We start from the raw sequence: 19969 nt of genomic DNA on the forward strand, positions 1-19969 counted from the left end.
CTCTCTCTCCTATCTTTCTCAGAAATAAATAAATAATTTTTTTTAAAAAGGGGGGGGGAGAGGGAGAGAGACACCTGCAGTCCTACTTCACCACTTGTGAAGCTTCCCCACTGCAGGTGGGGACCTGGGGCTCTAACCACACTCCTCGCACAACGTAGTATGAGCTCTTAACCAGGAGCACCACCGTCTGCTTCTCTTTTCATTACAGACTCACCGGATATCCCACCTTACTGGAACCAGCTCTCTGAAGACTCAAAGGAAGCCTAAAATACACAGTGTGTCTGGCATCATCTGTGGCGTCATTCAAGCACCTGAGAGAAACCACACATACTTGGACTGATTTTGCAAAGTGAGAGACTCAGACCAGAGCTGAGAGCTGAGCGCAGTGGGATTCAGCAAACACCTGTGAGGTCATATGCAAGGCCCGCCTACCTGCAAACCTGCCTCACATGCACAGAAGGAAAGCAGGACCCAGAGGGAGTTGGTGGTGGCACACCCAGCTGAGCGCTCACATCACAGGGCACAAGGATCCCAGTTCAAGCTCCCAGTCCCCTTTGGCAGGGGACTGAACTCTCGTGAGTCCAGCTTCACGAGTTCTGAAACAGGGCTGCAGAAGTCAGTCTCTACTCTCTATCTCCCCCTTCCCTCTTGATTTCTCTGTCTCTATCCAATAAATAAGCAAAAATAAATATTGGGCTGGGGAGACAGTATAATGGTTCTGCAAAGAGTTTCATACCTAGGGCAGAGGTAGATAGGATAGCAGTTGTACAAAAAGACTCTCATACTTGAGACTCCAAAGTCCCAGATTCAATTCCCTGCACCACCATCAGCCAGAGCTAAGCAGTGCTTTGGTGGGGGGTGTGGAGATTTTCATACCTGTGGGGTCCCAAGTTCAATCCCCAGCACCACCACCAGAGCTGGCCAGTGCTCTGGTGTCTTGTCTCTTCTCTTCTCTCTCTCTCTCTCTTTGTATCTCTCATTAAAAATTAAAATATAAAAATATGTGAAGAGATGAAGAGCCGTAAAATGTCAATGTGAGGTGGGGAAATCAAATAAAATCAGCAATACACACCATCAATCACGTCCTAGTAGTTTCTCTAACTGAGAAGTTAGAAAGAAGAGTTCAAATATCCATAGATGGCTTAATTCAACTGTTTATCACTAGGGTCTCATAAAAATAACACACAGCAAACAATGAATAATGCTGTCATTATAGATTTTCCTTAGGCTTAGAAAGACAGTGAAGCATTTTTCAGGGAGGAGATTAATAACGCTCGCCATGCCCAGAAACACCGGGAAGCTACAGCGCATACCAAGCTCCCACTCTCCTGCCTGTAATGTAATAAGTACCTGCAGATTCTCGGCATATAACTAAATCAATCTGGTGAAGGTTATCTATATATCATGTCCTGCCTAATATGGATAGTTTCCAAATGCTTCTGAGATTTCAACTCGGATATTTAAAAACTGGTTTCAATGGTTTCAGTGTAAAAGGGTTAGAGAAAAGGAAGAAAAACACCAAAGCTGAGATGAGAAATTAAATCCAAACTGTCTCCAGGATCAAACCCTCAAGCTGCTTCTTGGTCCTCTCACAAACACTGTGTGTCTACTTCCATCCCCAATAGATGGGAATAAAAATCCACCCTTCCTCCCAGGGCTGTTATAAATATTTATGGAAAGTAAAGCACTTAGTCCCTGGCTATGAATATAGTAACTGTCAGGGATTTTATTATTTATTATTAGATAGAGAGAAATTAAGGGGGGAGATAGAGAGGGAGAGAGACAGAGATACCTGCAGCCCTGCTTCACCACTCATGAAGCTTTTCCCTGCAGATGGAGGCCAGGGGCTTGAACCTGAGTCCCTGTGCACTCAACCAGGTGTGCCACTGCCTAGCCCCTAGTCAGTTTTTTTTTTCCCCTCCAGGATTATTGCTGGGGCTTGGTGCCTGCACCATGAATCCACTGCTCCTGGAGGCCATTTTGTGCTGCCCTTGTTGTTATTATTGTTGTTGTTATTGCTGCTACTGTTGGACGGGACAGAGAGAAATCGAGAGAGGAGCAGAAGACAGAGAGGGAAGAGAAAGACAGACACCTGCAGACCTGCTTCACTGCTTGTGAAGGGACTCCCCTGCAGATGGGGAGCCGGGGCTCAAACCGGGATCCTCGTGCTTCACGCCATGTTCACTTAACCCACTGCACTATCCCCAGGTAAATAATTTTTCAATATGCTGGGCATTGTTAGATTCACCCATGGGCCTATGGCCCCAACTCCACAGAGTCTGTCATCCCGCCCCAGACAGTAATGCTGGGCCCTGTGCAGGAAGACTGCAAACTTGCAATAGGCTTCCAAAGTAAATGTACACTCCTCCCATGCACTTCACTGCGGCTTCCAGCCCCCTGGCCCAAGCACTCACTGCCAACTACACTCTTTGCAGAGGAATCCGATGACTCTGCTGCAGGTGCAATTTCTCACCTCCCCATGACAGGTGTCTGCAAAATACTCCCCACTTCCAACTTGGGTCCCTTCGCACTGTCCTGCACCAGGACTCCAAAGCCCCTCCACCCCCACAGCTCTCTGCTCTCTCTCCCCAGAGTCTTTTGCTTTGAGGCAAAGCACCACACCCAGCTCAAGTGTCACACTGTGACTCCCTCTCTGTCCTTGTTTCTCAAGTTCCACCTGGCATTCATCCTTCTTCCACTGCCTGCTGTTTATCAAAGTCGACCTTCTTTCAAAGGAGAATAGGAAAAGAGAGGAGAGGAAGTAGCAGTGGTAGCGCTGAATACCTCCAGCCCCTGAGCCTCTCTCTTCCACAAGCTCTCTGATATGGTGAGAGAAAAAGAAGGTACCTTCAGTGGGTGCTTAGAGCTTGAACTTCCTCCCACACCCACATTGGGGAGTGGGTCGGTCACAGCTGATTAAATTTCTATTGTTCTCTTGTCAGGCAATCCATCCTCACTTATGTAATGACAGCATTCCTGTAGCTCTTTCTGCATGCCTTCCCGAAGGCTCAGCTGCAGGACAGACTAGGAAAATCAGTTACAGCCCAGCACCTACAGAGCTGCTGACCTTCAGAACACAGGAGGAGGCCCATCCTTTGAAACTTGTCTTTCTTTCTCCACGCTGCCATTCTCAAAGCCATATTTTCTGGCAGGTCATGTGGACTATGTATGTGCCTTCTTAGAATATTTTTGTATTTATTAAAAAATGACGATTTTAAAATTGTAAATGCATGCACAGTATTTTTACTGTGGAGACATCCATTTCATTTTGTTTTTGTCAAAAGGAAATGGCAGGTTTTCCACCCATAGATGGAGTTTGCATTCAAGCCAGAATTATGATTTTATTAAAAATCTAATAATTATAAGAGCATTTTCACATAATAATAAGTTTTGTTTTTTTTAAGACTGAATTTTCCAGGGATCAGGTAGTGGCGCACCTGGTTGAGAGAACACATTACAGTGTCGAAGGATCCAGGTTTGAGCCCCTAGTCCCCACATGCAGGGGGAAATCTTCATGAGTGATGTGGCAGGGCTGCAGGTGTCTCTCTGTCTCTCTCCCTTCCCTCCTGATTTCTGGCTGTCTCTATCCAGTAAATAAAGATAATTTTTAAAAAAAAATTTAAAAGACTGAATTTTCTCTATCTGCTGAAGAATAAAAATTCAGTAGGGAAATTAAATTACTTCCCAGTTACATGAAACCTACACTGTATTTTTCTTATTTCTGTTTCTTTGAAAACTGTCAAAGAAAAGATACAAGATAGTCCCTTTCACCCTGAATCACTTATTAGCACTATGTCTGATAAGTCCAGGACAATTCTGTATGTAGTTGCTACAAATAAGGACATTTTCCTAAAAAATCACAAAATATCCATGAAACTCAGAAAATTAACACTGATAATATTACTACTATCTGACCCTTAAATTCCATTGTTATTGTTTTCTTCTCTCTGGAAAGTCAACGATAGCCTAAGTATTTTTTTAAATTTATTTATTATTTATTTATTTATTCCCTTTTGTTGCCCTTGTTTTATTGTTGTAGTTATTATTGTTGTTGTTGTTGTTGGATAGGACAGAGAGAAATGGAGAGAGATGGGGGAAGACAGAGAGAGGGAGAGAAAGATAGACACCTGCAGACCTGCTTCACCGCTTGTGAAGCAACTCTCCTGCAGGTGGGGAGCCGGGGCTTGAACCGGGATCCTTACGCCGGTCCTTGTGCTTTGCGCCACCTGCGCTTAACCCACTGCGCTACAGCCCGACTCCCAGCCTAAGTATTTTTAATTTAATTTATTCATTATTGGATAGAGACAGAGATAAATTGAGAGGGAGATAGAGAGGGACAGATACAGAGACCTGTAGCCCTGCTTCACCACTCGTTGAGCTTTGCCTCTGCAAGTGGGGGCCAGGGGCTTGAACCCGGGTCCTTACACACTGTAATATGTGTGCTCAACCAGGTGTGCCACAGGCTGGCCCCCAATCAAATGTCTAGCTACCTGTTTGTTGACAGAATCATTGCAGTGGGAGCTCTGCCAAGTAGCTCCTTACAGTTCTTTGAGGGTTTCCGTCTGGTTTGCTGTTGTTGCTTCAATAGAGAGAAGGGGAGAGAAGGAGAGAAAGAGTGGTCCAGGAGGTGGCGCAGTGGATAAAGCACTGTACTCTCAAGCATGAGGTGCTGAGTTCAATCCCCGGCAGCACATGTACCAGAGTGATGTCTGTTTCTTTCTCTCTCTCCTATCTTTCTTGTGAATAAATAAATTCTGAGAGAGAGAGAGAGAGAGAAGGAGAGGAAGAGAGGGAGGAGGAACTAGAGGACCCGGGTGCTGAAGCTTCCTCCAACGTGGCAGGGCCCAGGCCTGAAGCCAGCTCACACCCACGGCAAAGCAGCACAGCAGCGAAACACCTGTCCTGCTCTTTCTGTGAACTTCCATTATCTCCGGAGAAGCAGGTAAGCCACCACAGTAAGGTGAACTTCCAAAAGTGGGGAGGCCTTCTGCAGAGAATTAGATCGTGAAATATGCAGGATTCCTACCTCACAGTCTTCTCTCCATTGGCACTTAATGTTTCACCTAAGGGGTGGGGGGGGGGGAGGTAGGAAAGTAAAGAAAGTGAGGAAACTGCCCCCAAGTAACTAGTTACTTGGTATTTCCATCCTGGGTTCACTCTGCAATCCTCCTGTGTGATTGTGGCTGGGTTCACTCTGCAATCCTCCTGTGTGATTGTGGCCTTTGTGTCGACTGTGGACATCCCATGACTGAGAGCCACTGGTCATCTGAGTCAAGATGGCTTCTGTCTTTCTGTGGCCTCTGTCTCTTTGCTCCTCAACTACCACTGACTTTCCCGTTATTACCTCTTCCCACACTCCTCCACAGCACCACTAACATCCGCTACTTGACCTTCTTTCTTTTTTTTTTAAATTTTTTATTTAAGAAAGGGTTAATGAACAAAAACATAAGGTAGGAGGGGGACAACTCCACACAATTCCCACCACCCAATCTCCATAACCCACCCCCTCCCATGATAGCTTTCCCATTCTCTAGCCCTCTGGGAGCATGGACCCAGGGTCGTTGAGGGTTGCAGAAGGTAGAAGTTGACCTTCTTTCTTAACAAATCCCCTCTCAGTGGGATTTTTTTTGTTTTCTTCCTTCTAGCTTTCCCCAAAGCCTAGCTTCTAGAATGCCCCCAACCCCCACTGTCCCTACCTACCTACCATCCTCCTTGGCCTCCAGCCCTCGCAATGCATAGTCAGGGCTATAACTCCAAACAAGCTCTCTTTAGGTTTCCAATCCAGTATTTATTTCAAAATCATGTTTCCCACAGAAACATCTGATGCACATTCTTATGGATACCATAAGTTTTTTGGTTTTTTTCCCCCCCTTCTCTGTACCCACTGCCAGGCATCCTCAGACTTCATTTTGTCTGGAACACCAGCCACTCAGCTCCAGGCAAATCATGTCAGGCGTGAACTCTGGCCACTGCTGACATAAACTCTGGGTTTTGCTGCTATTGTTCTTGTTTGCTTGTTTTGCTTTTCTCTTGACATAATTTTATTTTTACTTTTTCTTCATAGTGGGACACAAGACTATAAGTCTGCAGAGGATATTCCATAGTGTAGCCACCCCCAAAGCTGTGTGTCCCCACCCTCCCACCTCCCAGTGACCACCACCAGAATTCCCACAAAGTCTTAGAAACTGTTTGCTTGCTTCTGTTGTTTGCTTTTTAAGTTCATGTGAATCAGATCTCTAAACTCTACATATGAGTGAAACCCTCTGGAAGTTGTCTTTCATCCCTTATTTCATGAATCATCCCCTCCATTTCATCTATTTTGTCCCAAAGGACACAGTATCCTCTTATTTAATTGCAGAAAAATTCTCTTTTTTCTTTATATTTGTTTATTTTCCTTTTTGCTGCCCTTGTTTTTTATTGTTGTTGTTGTTATTGATGATGTCATTGTTGAATAGGACAGAGAGAAATGGAGAAAGAAGGGGTGGGGAGGAGAGAAAGACAGACACCTGCAGACCTGTTTCACCACCTGTGAAGCGACTCCCCTGCAGTTGGGGAGCCTGGGGCTCCAGCTGGGATCCTTACTCCCGTCCTTGCGCTTTCTGCCACATACACTTAACCCGCTGCGCTACCGCCCAACTCCCAATTTTCTTTTATTTAAAAGGGGATTTCCAAAAGTGCATTGTTAAAGCAAGTTTGTATTTATGATTACATACTTCAGCATTTAGATATTGACAGGTCCATAAAACACAAAGCACCTAGACCACAGTTCCACAGGCTCAGACTCACAGTCTTACATAGAAGTGACTACAGGTACCTTAGCTTGCTCACTGCAAACATACTAAAACCATCCTCAGAGTACGGGGTTATTGGAAAAGTCGGAGCTTTTTTCTTTTTTCTATGTTTGCTATGCAAAAATGCATCCTGACTTTCCTAATCACCCAGCATTTTCTGAATTCAAGGAACAGTCAATCAAAATGACCACCATAAACCAACTGGTCTACAATACTGACGGGCCCTTCTAATTCTCTGTCTTTGTCAGATTATACCCAACCTAGAAATGTTTCCAGGTAGGGGAGACAGCATAATGGTCATGCAAACAGACTCTCATTCCTGACACTCTGAAGTTCCAGGTTCAATCCCCCACAACACCATAAGCCAGAGTTGAGCAGTGCTCTTGTATAAAAAATAATAATAAGTATTATTATTTTTAAAGCATTGGGTTTTAAAAAATATTTTATGTATTCATTAATAATAAAGATAGGAGGAGAGAGCAAGAACCAGACACCACTCTGGTACATGTGCTGCCGGGGACTGAACTCAGCACTTTATGCTTGAGAGTCCAATGCTTTATCCACTGTCTTGCACCACTATTATCATTAAATAACCAAAAAAAAAATAGAAATGTTTTCTAAGTCTTACCTAAAGACCTAATTCTAATGCCCTCCCCCACTCTGAAACCTTGCTGCACCATTAGCTAATACCACACCAACATTCCAAAACCAAGCCAAGTCCAAGCTATTCTCTAAGCTTGTCCCCACTCCGTGTTATATAAGAAAATCCTATTATCATTGTTCCCCTTTTACAGTCAAGAATATTGACACTGGCCTGATAAACATAGAAGAACTGAGGTTGAAATCAAGCCAATCTTGTCCCCTTGCAAGAAAGAACTGGAGATTTATGTACTATTTATCCATTAAGTAACACATAAAACAAACAAACAAACAAAAAATGTGGGGCCAGGTGGTAGCGCACCTGGTTCAGTGCCCATGATACAAGGACCCAGGTTCGAGCACCTGGTCCCCACCTGCATGGGGAAAGCCTCACAAGTGGTGAAGTAGGGCTACAGGTGTCTCTCTGTCTCTCTGTCTCCCTCTACCCTCGTGATTTCTGGCTGCCTCTATCCAATAAATAAAAATAATTTAAAAAATTTAAAAATACAGTCGGGCTCTTTTTCCAGTTCTTGATCACTTCCTTGTAGCTCCATAAGCCATGGTCCTGTTGCCTTCTTGTAGTATTGAGGGTTTGCTAAGCATCTAACCCCTCTACCATGATCTCAGCGCCAGTTCCAAACGTTACTCAAGACTCTTTCCTGGGTCCTTCCAGAGAATGTGAGGTTACCTCTTCAGGAACTACCGGACTTCACAGCCTCTCCTGCAACTCTTACGGATACAGTGCTGTAGACTCTGCTTTCTTTTGTCTAATGTCTACTAATTGATTAGAAAATTCACTTAGAAAAGCATCTTAAAATGTAAGATTCAATCATTTTCCCCAAAAATAATTTCTCAAAAATATTATCAACATTTCAAAATAAAAGGCTTGGAAAAGAATAAATGGTAAGTGCTGGGAAGACAGCATGATGGTTATGCAAAGTGACTTCCATGCCTGAGGCTCCAAGGTCCCAGGTTCAATCCCCAGCACCACCATCAGCCAGAGCTGAGCAGGGCTCTGGTCTCTTTCCACTCTCTCTGTATCTTTCATTAAAATAAATAAATAAAATATTTTTAAGAAACATACTTTAAAAAAAATAATAACTGGCAAATAAAAATCATTACAAAAATATCAATAGCAGCCTGAATAATTGCCACAAAAGAACTTTGATGAAAACAAAAAGACTGGATCAAAGAAAAGAGATATCGGAAAAGGAAAAACGAATAAAAATATATTTGTCATAAATAAGTAAAAACTACTAGCAGAAACACTAAGAGTCTCTAAACAGACCCATGGGGTAGGTGTAGATTATACAGTGGAACTGTTGGCATACAACTCTCAGAAGCATGGACACCAGTCAGAAAGAGCCATTCTCCCTCAGACTTGCTCGGCAGAGAGACAAGGGTTTGTGTGAAGGTCTTTGCATCCAGTCCTTCTGAGGGAGGCTGCTGTGTCCCTCCAGGAAGGGGCTGTAGCTGCCTGGCTTCGTCTGAACAGACCAGGGGTGTGGAGATGTGGGAAAGTCTGCCCGCAGAAAGATTCTAAGCCAAGACATGTCAGCACTGCTCGGTTGCTGCTCTAAGGTCCATCTTCCCCGTTTCTTCCAAGTATGCCTCCACTTCCTCTGTGTCCCACCCGCAGGGAGTCAGTGTGTGTACCTTACCTGTGACCCCCATTCAGTGTGGGGCCAAGCGGCTTCTTTCAGTACTAAGTAGCTGATCCTGTGGGCTGGAAAAGCTACAGTATCTGCATTCTGGGCATGTGGGCCTGAATCATCCTCTCTCCTCTCTCACTCTCCTTCTGTTCTCCTCTCTCTCCTCTTTTCTCTTCTATTCTCTTCTCTTCCCTTCTGCTTTCTCTCTCTCCTCCCTTTCTCCTCTCTCTCTCCTCTGCCTCTCTCCTCTCTTTCTCTTTTCCCTCTCTCTCTCCTCTCTCTTTCCTCTCTCTCTCCTTTCTCCTCTTTCTCTCCCTCCTCTCTGAGGTCTCCTCTCTCTCCTGTCTCCTCTCTCTCCCCTTCTCTCATCCCTCCCCTCTCTCCCCCTACATCTCTCCTCTCTCTCCCTCCCTCCTCTCCTTCCTCTCTCTCTCCTCCCTCCCCTCTTTACTCTCCTCCCCCCCTCAAATCTCTCCCTCTCCCTCTCCTCTCTCCTCCTCTCTCTCTTTTCCTTTGACACCAGGTTTGTCTCTGTGGCTCAGTGCCTACAGAACAACTACACCAATTTGGCCATTTCCCCCTCTAGATCAGAGGTGGGGAACACTGGGCCCAGAGTCCCTATATGGGCTGTGACATGAAATCATTTGGTCTGGCCCTGCCAAGGCAAGCCAAGAAGTTTAATCAATCTAGGGGCTTTTGCATAGTAACATTAAGTGCTACATTTTAAGTTGACAGGTTTTTTTTTTGGCCCACAAATCATGTTAAAAATATCCACAGGGACCTTGACAGGAAAAAAAAAAAAGTCCCCCATACCTGCTCTAGATAGTGAGAGACAGAGTTATAGGGGAAAAGGGGGGAGGCTGGGGGCCAGGTGGTAGCGCACTGGGTTAAGTGCACATAGTACAAAGTTCAGGGATCTTCACAAGGATCCAGGTTCAAGTCCCAGCTCCCCACCTATACGGGAAAGGTTCACAATTGGTGAAGCAGGTCTGTAGGTGTCTATCTCTATCTTCCCTTCCTCTCTCAATTTCTCTCTGGTGTTATTTCTATTATCTATAATAATAAATAAATAAGTTTTTCAAAGTTAGCTTTATAAAAGAGATGCTGAATTCCAAGAGCTTATTCTCACTCAATAAAAATAAATAAATAAATAAATCAGAAAAGCTTGTTGAGGAAAGAGAATCTCTCTTGCCTTTGAGTAGGCCTGCAAACATCAGAGACTATGACTACGTGTATGTCAGGCCCAACTAACAACAATTAGCCAACTCCTGGCTCTGCTCAAGGAACTGCTATCAACCTCCTTCCCCAAGTCCCACTTTCAAGGGTAATAAGCTCCTTCACATGAAGTGGTGGCTGTTCCTTTTTGCCAAAAACACAGCACAGTAAAAAATAAATAAATAAATAAATAAATAAATCATCAAATAAATGCATCCTGCTATCTGACAATTGATTTTTAAAACCCCTCTGGGTCAGTTCAGCCCTAGACCTTGACAATACAAAGGGAAATAAATAACCAACTAAAGGCATTCACTCTGTCTGAGTACAGCTCTGGAGACTGTTTCCCACGGAGAACTAGAGTACTCACAGGTAGGTGTCTAATACCATGTGGATTCAAATCCACAGCACTTGGTGAATGAAGCCAGGCATTCCAAGGCTGACTTCCCTCCCCCATCTCTGCCCTGTCAGCCAAACATCACAGTAAGACTGAATCAAGGCTGAAAGAAATACTGACTCCAAGCTTCATCTCTGACTTGTCTCCATCAAAGTGGCAGTATGGTCAGACCTGTATGGCCACAGATGCCAAGAAAGGAAGAGTATGAAGAGAAGGACTTGGGGCCGGGGATGGCTCACCTGGTTGAGCACACATGTTACAATGTGCAAGGACCTGGGTTCAAGTCTCTGGCCCCCACCTGCAGGGGGAATGCTTCACAAGTGGTGAAGCTGGGTTGCAGGTGTCTGCCTGTCTCACTCCCTATCACCCACCCCTCTCACCTCTCAATTTCTGGCTATCTTTATCCAATAAATAAGTAAATATGATTTTAAAATAGCCTTTCAAAGAGGACTTTAGAAAGAAATGTCAAACCTCCTCCGCCAGAGCCCTGCCCCCCTAGGGAAAGATAGAGACAGGCTGAGGGTGTGGATCCACCTGCCAACACCCATGTCCAGCGGAGAAGCAATTACAGAAGCCAGAACTCCCCCCTTCTGCATCCCATAAAGATTCTTTGCTCCATGCTCCCAGAGGGATAAAGAACAGGGTAGCTTCAGGACCAGGTGGTGGAGCACCTCGTTGAGAGAACATGTTTCAATGCACAAGGGCCAGGACTCGAGCACCTCAGCCCCCACCTGCAGGGGGAAAGCTTCATGAGTGGTGAAGCAGGGCTGCAGGTGTCTCTGTCTCTCTCCCTCTCTATTATCCCCCTTTCTCTCAATTTCTGGCTGTCTCTACCCAGTAAATAAATAAGAGATTAAAAAAGAAGAAGAATAGGGAAGCTTTCAATGGAGAGGGTGGGACACAAAACTCTGGTGGTAGAAACTGTGTGGAATTGTACCCCTGGGTGGGGGTGTAGATAGCATAATGGTTATGCAAAGAGACTCTCACATCCAAGGCTCCAAAGTCTCAGGTTCAATCGCCAACCATCATAAGCCAGAACTGAGCAGTGCTCTAGTTATAATAAATAAAAGGAATTGTACCCCTGTGATTTTACAATCTTGAGTGCTATTAAATAACTAATAAAAATTTTAAAAAATAAAGAATCATCAAATGTTCATGAGCCCAACTGGCTATGGTGGTGATCACTGGGGGGTGGAAGTAAACCACAGCAATCACACAATTTTGAAAGGGCTTTAAAAAGATGTGTTCATCGCCCAAGAATAAGATCTTCTTTTCCTGTTTTTTTATTTATTTTTTATATTTATTTATTTTCCCTTTTGTTGCCCTTGTTTCTTTTATTGTTGTTGTAGTTATTGTTGTTGTTATTGATGTCGTCATTATTAGATAGGACAGAGAGAAAAATGGAGAGAGGAGGGGGAGAAAAAGATAGACACCTGCAGACCTGCTTCACCACCTGTGAAAAGACTCTCCTGCAGGTGGGGAGTCGGAGACTCAAACTGGGATGTTTACTAAGGTCCTTGCACTTCATGCCAGGTGCGCTTAACCCACTGCGCTACCACCAGACTCCCCTTTTCTTGTTTTTAATGCCAGGATCTGTGAGTAAACATTCTCAGTAAACACACTGTAAGCACACCATTTTAGGAAATATAGCCAGGCAGCAAGAGATGAACCATTTGTCTGTGAGGACGCTGATTAGCAACCTGTAAGGGAAGCCGGAACGGACACCATCCAGCTGTGAGAAAGGCAGTCCTGAGCTCCAACCTCCTGACGTCCTGAAGGGACAGCCCTCAAATATGTGTAAACACGGCACAAAACTGGGGCAAAAAGGAGATCCCTCATGGACAAAGATGTTGGTTTGCAGGATTCATGTCACCATGAGGGTATGTTTCCACTTTTCCCCAAGTAGGCATCAACACAGCCACTCAGCCCTCTCTAAACCATTATCCCTGGTCACCACAGGACATGGAGGACTTTTCTAAGATTTTTTTATATTATCTTTATTGAATAAAGACAGTCAGAAATCAAGAGGGAAGGGGGAGAGAAAGAGAGGGAGAAAGACAGAGAGACACCTGAAGCCCTGCTTCACCACTCATAAAGCTTTCTCTCCTGCAGGTGGGGACCGGGGGCTTGAACCCGGGTCCTTGCACACTGTAACATGTACACTCAACCAGGTATGCCACCACCCAGCCCCAAAATTTTTTCACAATGGCATTTGCTTCTTTTTTTAATATATTTATTTATTATTGCATACAGACAGAAATTGAGAGGGGAGTGGGAGGTAGAGAGAGAGAGACAGAGAGACACCTGCAACCCTGCTTATCACTCACAAAGCTTTCCCCCTGTAGGTGGGGACCGGGGGCTTGAATTCAGGACCTTGAGCAGTGTAGTGTGTGTGCCACCTGGCCCAAAGGACTTTCCAGTTGATTTCTAAATATTGTTTTCTTGGAGGAATGACCCCCCCTATAAATACTGGCAATACCATGGTTTGTGACAGTTACAAGCATACACCATTTGGGGAACAAGACTCAGGAAATGCTGCATCCACTGTGCTGTGATCTGCAGAGTACTAGGAGCATCTCCTGCTCCTGAAGTAACTCCAGAATGAGACTATAATGACAACCTTTCTTGGGGCAGAGTGGGGTGGCGCACCTAGTTGAGCACACATGTTACAGTGCACAAGGACCCAGGTTCAACCCCACTGTCTCCACTTGTAGGAAAAAAGCTTTGTGAATTGTGAAGCAGGGCTGCAGGTGTCTTCTTGTTTTTCTCCCTCTCTATCTCCCCTTCCCTCTTGATTTCTGGCTGTCTCTATCCAATAAATAAATTATTTAAGGACAGTTCTTCTTCCATTAACGTTTGTCAGTCCTATTTCCTCCCAGATTTTTATTACCTCACCCCGCACACACAAGATGTCTGTACTTAGTGAACAGACTGAAAAGAACAAAGCACAGAGATGAAGTAGCTAGCCTGTCAACACACAGCCAGCAGCTCCCAGAGTCTTAACACAAAGTCAAGTCTTGCAGCTCCAGACCCCACACTCTTACTCCCCAGGGCGCCTAGTATCAGGGCAAATGCCTACCTCATTCCTGTGTCCCCAGGACAGGGTTCACGGCCGGCCAGGTCAGGCACACGGAAGAGCGTCACACACTACTGAAAGATTGAACGGGGCAGGGAGGGGACTTGGATGCCACAGGTCACAGTGAGGACACGCGCAGACTGGCCCAAATGCCCTTTCCCACTCTCAGTTCTCTGAACTTCAGGGTGAGAGACAGTCTTCAAATGCGAACCCTGTGAGGGGCTCTGAAGTAAGGATGGGAAAGCGGACTTTAGTGTTTCTTGAGCTTTCCTTAAGACAGATCCTGGTGACTGCAGCTGAGAGAACACACCCCCAAGGGTTAGGCACACAGTCCAGAAAGCAATCAGAACTGAGTGTCCAGAGTGCTCTGTACACTAAGTTTGGCTTTATCTGCAATGTCGTCAGTTTGGGGTGACAAATATCAGTGTGCTCACTTCGGCAGCATAAATACTAAAGTGGAACAACACAGAGATCAGCATGGCCCCTACACAAGGAGATGACAGGCAAATTTGTGAAGTGTTGCGTATTTTTTTTTATAAAAATTTAAAATGACATTAGTAACTACTTGTAACTGTAGCTCTTGGAAGATGAACTTTATTCCTACCTCAATTTCTTTTTTATTTTTTTAATTTTCCCTTTCGTTGCCCTTGTTGTTTTATTGCTGTAGTTGTTACTGATGTTGTTATTCATGTTGTTGTTGGATAGGATATAGAGAAATGGAGAGAGGAGGGGAAGGAAAGACAGACACCTGCAGACCTGCTTCACCGCCTGTGAAGCGACACCACTGCAGGTGGGGAGCCAGGGCTTGAACTGGGATCCTTAAGCTGGTCCTTGCGCTTCCCGCCACATGCATTTAACCCGCTGCGCTACCGCCCAACTCCCCCTACCTCAATTTCTAACACTGTTTGGCCTATATATGTTTTTTGTGTGTTTTTGCCTCCAGGGTTATCACTGCAGCTTGGCTCCAGCACCATAAATCCACTGCTACTGGTGGTGGGTTTTTTCCCCCAATTTTATTGGATAGGACAGAGAAACTGAGAGGAGATGGGGGAGACAGAAAGAGACACCCGCAGACCTGCTTCACTGTTTGAGACGCTTCCCCCCTGCAGGTGTGGAGCCAGGGATTCGAACCCAGTTCCTCACACAGGTCCCTGTGCTTAGTACTATGTGTGCTTGATCATGTGCATCACAGTCCGTCCTCCTTTATGTGTTTTTACGAGTGTCAAACTGTGGCTTCAGGCACAAGGAGGCCATGGATGGTGCCCGGACACTTGGCACCACACAGGAAGCCTTTTCCAGGCCAGTCTGAGTAGCAGGCTTTCACTTCCACCTCCCCACTTATCTTTTCAATTTTTTGTTATTGGATAGACAGAGAAAAACTGAGAGGGGAGAGGGAGATAGAGAGACAGAGAGACACCTGCAGCCCTGCTTCACCACTCGTGAAGCTTCCCCCCTACAGGTGGGGACTAGAGGCTTGAACCTGGTCTTTGGGCACTGTAACATATGCACTCAACCAGGTGCGCCACCAGCCCCCCCCCTGTCATATTTCATTTGGGGTTAATGATTTATAATAGTTGGTGATACATGGATAAACTCTTTAGCTATTATTTTTTTAACAGAGCACTACTCAGCTCTGCTTGGCGGTGGAGCTGGGATTGAACCTGGGACCTCAGGCATGAGGGCTTTTTTGTTTGTTTGTTTGTTTGTTTTGTTTTGTTTTTTGCATAACCATGATACTGTTTCCCCTACCCCAAACCATTATTTCACAAACACAATAACAATCACTTTTGAAGCTGCTTTTCCACCTCCTGGAGTTTCCTATGTAAAAGCAATGTCCTTGCTAACTTTCAGAACTTGTCTATTCACTGCCATGATGCCACAATGGGCAGAGGATCTCTCCAGTGTGTCCTGGAACCTCATCTCTCTTGAGACCTACCCCACTTGTAACTGTAGCTTCTGGAAGACAAACTTTATTTCTACCTCAATTTCTAGCACTGCTTAGCCTATATATAGCTTTTGTTTGTAGCAACAGGCTGGGGGTATGGATCCACCTGCCAAGACCCATGTCCAGCAGGAAGCGATTACAGAAGCCAGAACTCCCACCTTCTGCACCCCATAAAGAATTTTGGTCCATACTCCCAGAAGGATAAAGAACAGGGAAGCTTCCCATGGAGGGGATGGGACACAGACTCTGGTGGTGGGAACTGTGTGGAATGGTACCCCTGTTATCCTACAATCTTGTTCATCATTATTAAATCACTAAAGAAAAAAAAAAAAAAAAACCTTGTCTCTTCTGTCCCATCAAAAGCAGGCATGAGCTTATCAACCAATGTCCCTCAGCTCTGGTCTGGTCGCTTCTGCGTGCATGGCTGTGTCCCCTAAGAGGTAGCTCTGGCCTTGGGGACAGGGTCTGGTTTCCATGCCTTCAACATCCCCTGGGTCAAGCAGAGGCCTGCCATGAGGTGAGAGTGTGTCTATAGGAAAGGGGACCTCCTGGGGGGAGACCCAGCTGGGGAAGCCAGGACTATGGAGCCTACAACTGAGCTTACCTGGGGGCCCTGACCCCCCCCCCCCAGAAGGCACCAAGGGGCCACTCACCAGCGCGTGGCAGGGGGGTGTCTCTGCTCCAGGGTGATGGTCCAGGGCCTGTACCAGCTGATCTGCTGGGCAGCTTGGCCCCAGAACCTCTCGGGGTCGGACACCGAGGCCGCCCAGTGGGTCTTGTACTCACTGCCCCCGGATGCCAGAGCCCGGCAGCCCCGGCTTCCCTGGGGCCCCAGCAGTGCCCTGCGGCCTGGGCCTGCTCCCCGGGCTGTGGGGGGACCGGGCAGGGGTCCCCCGAGGCCCCCTGCACCTGTGACTCTGCGACATTGCAGCCAGGAAGGCTTCATGGCCACGCACCCTCCCCGGGACACTCCACCCACCCTGGGGTGCGCTTCTCTGGCAGTTTAGGGTGCTGGATGCTGCAGACTTCCTGGGGCCCATGGGGAGGCGGGGACATCTGGGGCCCCGGAAATCCTGGGAGAGTCGTCAGGAAAAACAGACCTGGATCTTGGGGGTGGGGGCGCAACAGACTGGATGGGGGGGGGGGGGCGAGGTGGCCTGGCTGCAGGAAGCTCACAGCCCAGGCTGTGCCCAAAAACAGGCTGGAGGTCTGCGGGGTTGGGGTGACTCTGTGGAGATCACAGCCCAGGCTGTGCCCCCACCCTAGAAAAAAAAAAGGACGCCCCCCTTTCAAGAAACCAAAGTTCCACCAGAGAAGCCCATGCACCCAATTTGCTGAGTTTTGCAGCAAGCAAGCTCACGTGCACAGCACCGGAGGCTTAGCTCATCTTCAGAGAGAGAGCCGGGCCTGCAGGCACAGAGGGCGTCGCAGCCCCTGAGCTTGGTCGCTAGGCCCGGGGCACCTTGTCATTCAAAAAAAAATTTTTTTTCTCCTTTCTTCAGCTCAGTCTTGAAAAGCAGCAAAGTCCAGACAATCCAGAGCGAGGACTACTCCGGGATTTCCCTGCAGCTGGAAGGGGAGAGGCATGGAAGGAGGCCGCCACACCCTCCCTCGGGGCTGTGATTGACAGGCCACTCTGGGAGGTGACCCAACTTAGGACCTGGCTTCAGCTGCAGGCTACATCTCCCTAGGGGGAAAGACAGAAAGGACTTGTTGCACTTCCTTCTTCTCAGTTGGTTTCTTTCAACTTTCTGTGACTTCTTCCTTGATAAAACAAATGTATATAAAAGCAGCAGATAAAGGGAGAGGAAATATATATATATATATATATATATATATATCTGGGCTGGAGAGTTTACCCAAAGAAACTCATGCCTGAGACTATAAGGTTCCAGGTTCAATACCCCACACCACTATGAACCAGAGCTGAGCTGGGCTCTGGTCTTGGTGTATCTATCTCTATCTCTCTCTCTCTCTCTCTCTCTCTCTCATACACAAACACACACACACACACACACACACGAACACCACCACCATTAAAAAATAAACAAAACAGTGTTAACAAAGAAAAAAGAGCTAAGTAAATAAGAAATGAAATCAAATTAAAAGAGACAGGGGAAACAAAGACTCTTAAGAGACAAAGAAACTGTATAAAATAGTATCTGAGCTCACTGTTCTTCAAAGTCCTTAACTTGTTTTTTATACCTTATGAAATTCAGAAGCAACTATTTACCTTAGTATGACAAACACATCTTGTGTGAGTGGGATCCTGTTTACTGTTTGAAATGCAAACATATGTATTGCCAAATCAAAGGTGAGAAATAGTGGGATGATGCCCTTGACTCAAAGGAGAACTGTAAACTTGAGAAGCTGCAAACAAATTAATCTACAAGAGAACAAAAATGGAGATAAAGTTTGAAAAGAGCACAGATAAATCTAAGGCAAAACAAAGCTGTTCTAAATAACCACTGGGCTATTCCCTTTCAACTGAGAAACAAAACACAGGACTTGTCTGTGACACCTGCATTCTAATTTACTCCTTCCAAAGGCTTCAAATCAAATGATTTCCAATAACAAGAGACAGGAGTCACCAAGTGAATGCAGAGAAAGTTAGAATCCCCTTTCACCTGCCTCCCTCCTGTCTTCTGCCCTGTAGTTGATCTCTAATTTGTTCAGTACAGGATTCTTTATCCCCAAATCACCCCACCTCAATAAACATGTTTGTTGAAATTACTGTGTTGAAATGTTTGTCTACCCAATCTGTGAGCAACTCTGGGCCGAGTGTACAGGAGATATAATCAAGGCAGAAAGAGGACAGTCTGCACCTGATGTATGCCCACCTTGTACTCTTAAAGAGAGCAGCTCCTGTGCTTTTCAAAAGAATACAAAGAAGTGGGGAGTTATAGCCTCACTTCTCTTTTTAACTCTTCTTTTTCTTTTTTTTAAGTATTTTATTTATTTTATTTTTGAGAGAGATACAAACACCAGAGCACTGCACAGCTCTGGCTTATTGTGGTGCAGGGGATTGAACCTGTGACATTGGAGTCTCAGGCATGAGAGATTCTTTGCATAATCATTATGCTATCTACCCCCACCCTATAGCCTCACTTCTTTGTAAGGAATCTTTGCAAGTGAAATTGCAAGGTAGGTTGTCTGGGATCATGCAAGATTCAGAATTCAAACTTTAGCAGAATCACACCTTGCCTATGCCCAAGTCTTGAACACGTATACCTTGCCATACAGGTGCAGCCAATACTGACCAGCGCTTTCCTAGGTGAGAGGCTCACTCAGGTCCAATCTGCCCTCATACAGGCACACATCCAAACAGACCATACAGACTTCACTATTTTTCTCTTCCCATGATGTGAATGAGGTGGGAAGTCTAATTAATGAACTAAATCCAAAAGGATGGGGGTGGGGGAGTGGCACACCCAGTAAAGTAAGCAAGTTATAGTGTGCAAGGACATGGGTTCAATCCCCTGACACCCACCTGTGGTCTCTCTCCCTTTTCCCCTCCCCTCTCAATGTCTCTGGCTCCATCTAAAATAAATAATTAAAAGGACAAAAGCAAAAACAGGACTGGTCTCACCCTCCACATGAACACACACTTTGGCAGACAAAGTCACTTTCAGTTTATCATCTTGCTTGAAATAAGTGTAAAAAATGAATGCTAGCATACACTCTTTTTCTTTTCTGTTTTATTTAATAGAACAGATAGAAACTGAGAGGGGAGGGAGACACAGAAAGGGAGAGAGACAGAGACATCTGCAGCTCTTACTTCACTCATGAAGCTTCCTCCCTGCAGGTGAAGGCCAGGAGCTTGAACCCTGGTCCCTGCACATGCTAGCAGCTGCCCTCAACCCAGTGAGCCACTGGCCTGTCCCCTTAATTAGCTGCTTTCTGTTTCAGGGCAGGTGAAGATCCTGAATGGAGGCACAGCATAGCCAAGGCATGCAGCAAGCTGGATGTAGAGTATAGAGGCAGATAAAGTCTGGGCGTTTAGACTGGAAGCTTTCACTGGATGCAGGTAGGAAGGTGAAGCATAGTGTGCCAGGCAGGCCAACACCTGAGAATAAAGGTCCCCCGCGAGTAGAGAAGGCTTCAGTCTCAGTGTGAATCCTACTGCCTGGCCACTAGCTAGGTATGAAAACTTGGAGAGTATGTGACTCCCAAGTTCTGTCACTTCAGGATGTGCTTGACTCTGATCATCATGTCCTCTTAGGAATGTTGCAAGGTTTAAACATGTGCCAATCG

At 45.8% G+C, this 19969-nt stretch overlaps 1 protein-coding gene and 1 non-coding gene across 6 annotated transcripts in view; one reads left to right on the plus strand and one right to left on the minus strand.

Moving 5' to 3' along the window:
• ACSS3 (acyl-CoA synthetase short chain family member 3) overlaps positions 1-16782 on the minus strand; it is a 155144-nt gene extending 138362 nt beyond the window's left edge. For 2 of the 5 annotated variants that reach the window (XR_009549980.1, XM_060191505.1), the window contains exon 1: positions 16369-16782. Coding sequence is in view for 4 of the 5 variants with exons in the window: in XM_060191505.1 (XP_060047488.1) it covers positions 16369-16661 (293 nt within the window). In the remaining variant the exon portion in view is untranslated. The remainder of the gene's footprint in view (positions 1-16368) is intronic. The other 3 variants (XM_060191504.1, XM_060191503.1, XM_007517208.3) reach the window with 2 other exon arrangements.
• Positions 14197-14301, plus strand: LOC132538821 (U6 spliceosomal RNA). The gene has a single exon (XR_009550141.1). It is a non-coding gene; the product is annotated as a U6 spliceosomal RNA (small nuclear RNA).
• Positions 16783-19969: the final 3187 nt, after the last annotated feature.

Source organism: Erinaceus europaeus, chromosome 5 (genome assembly GCF_950295315.1).
Source record: "Erinaceus europaeus chromosome 5, mEriEur2.1, whole genome shotgun sequence".
NCBI lineage: Eukaryota > Metazoa > Chordata > Mammalia > Eulipotyphla > Erinaceidae > Erinaceus > Erinaceus europaeus.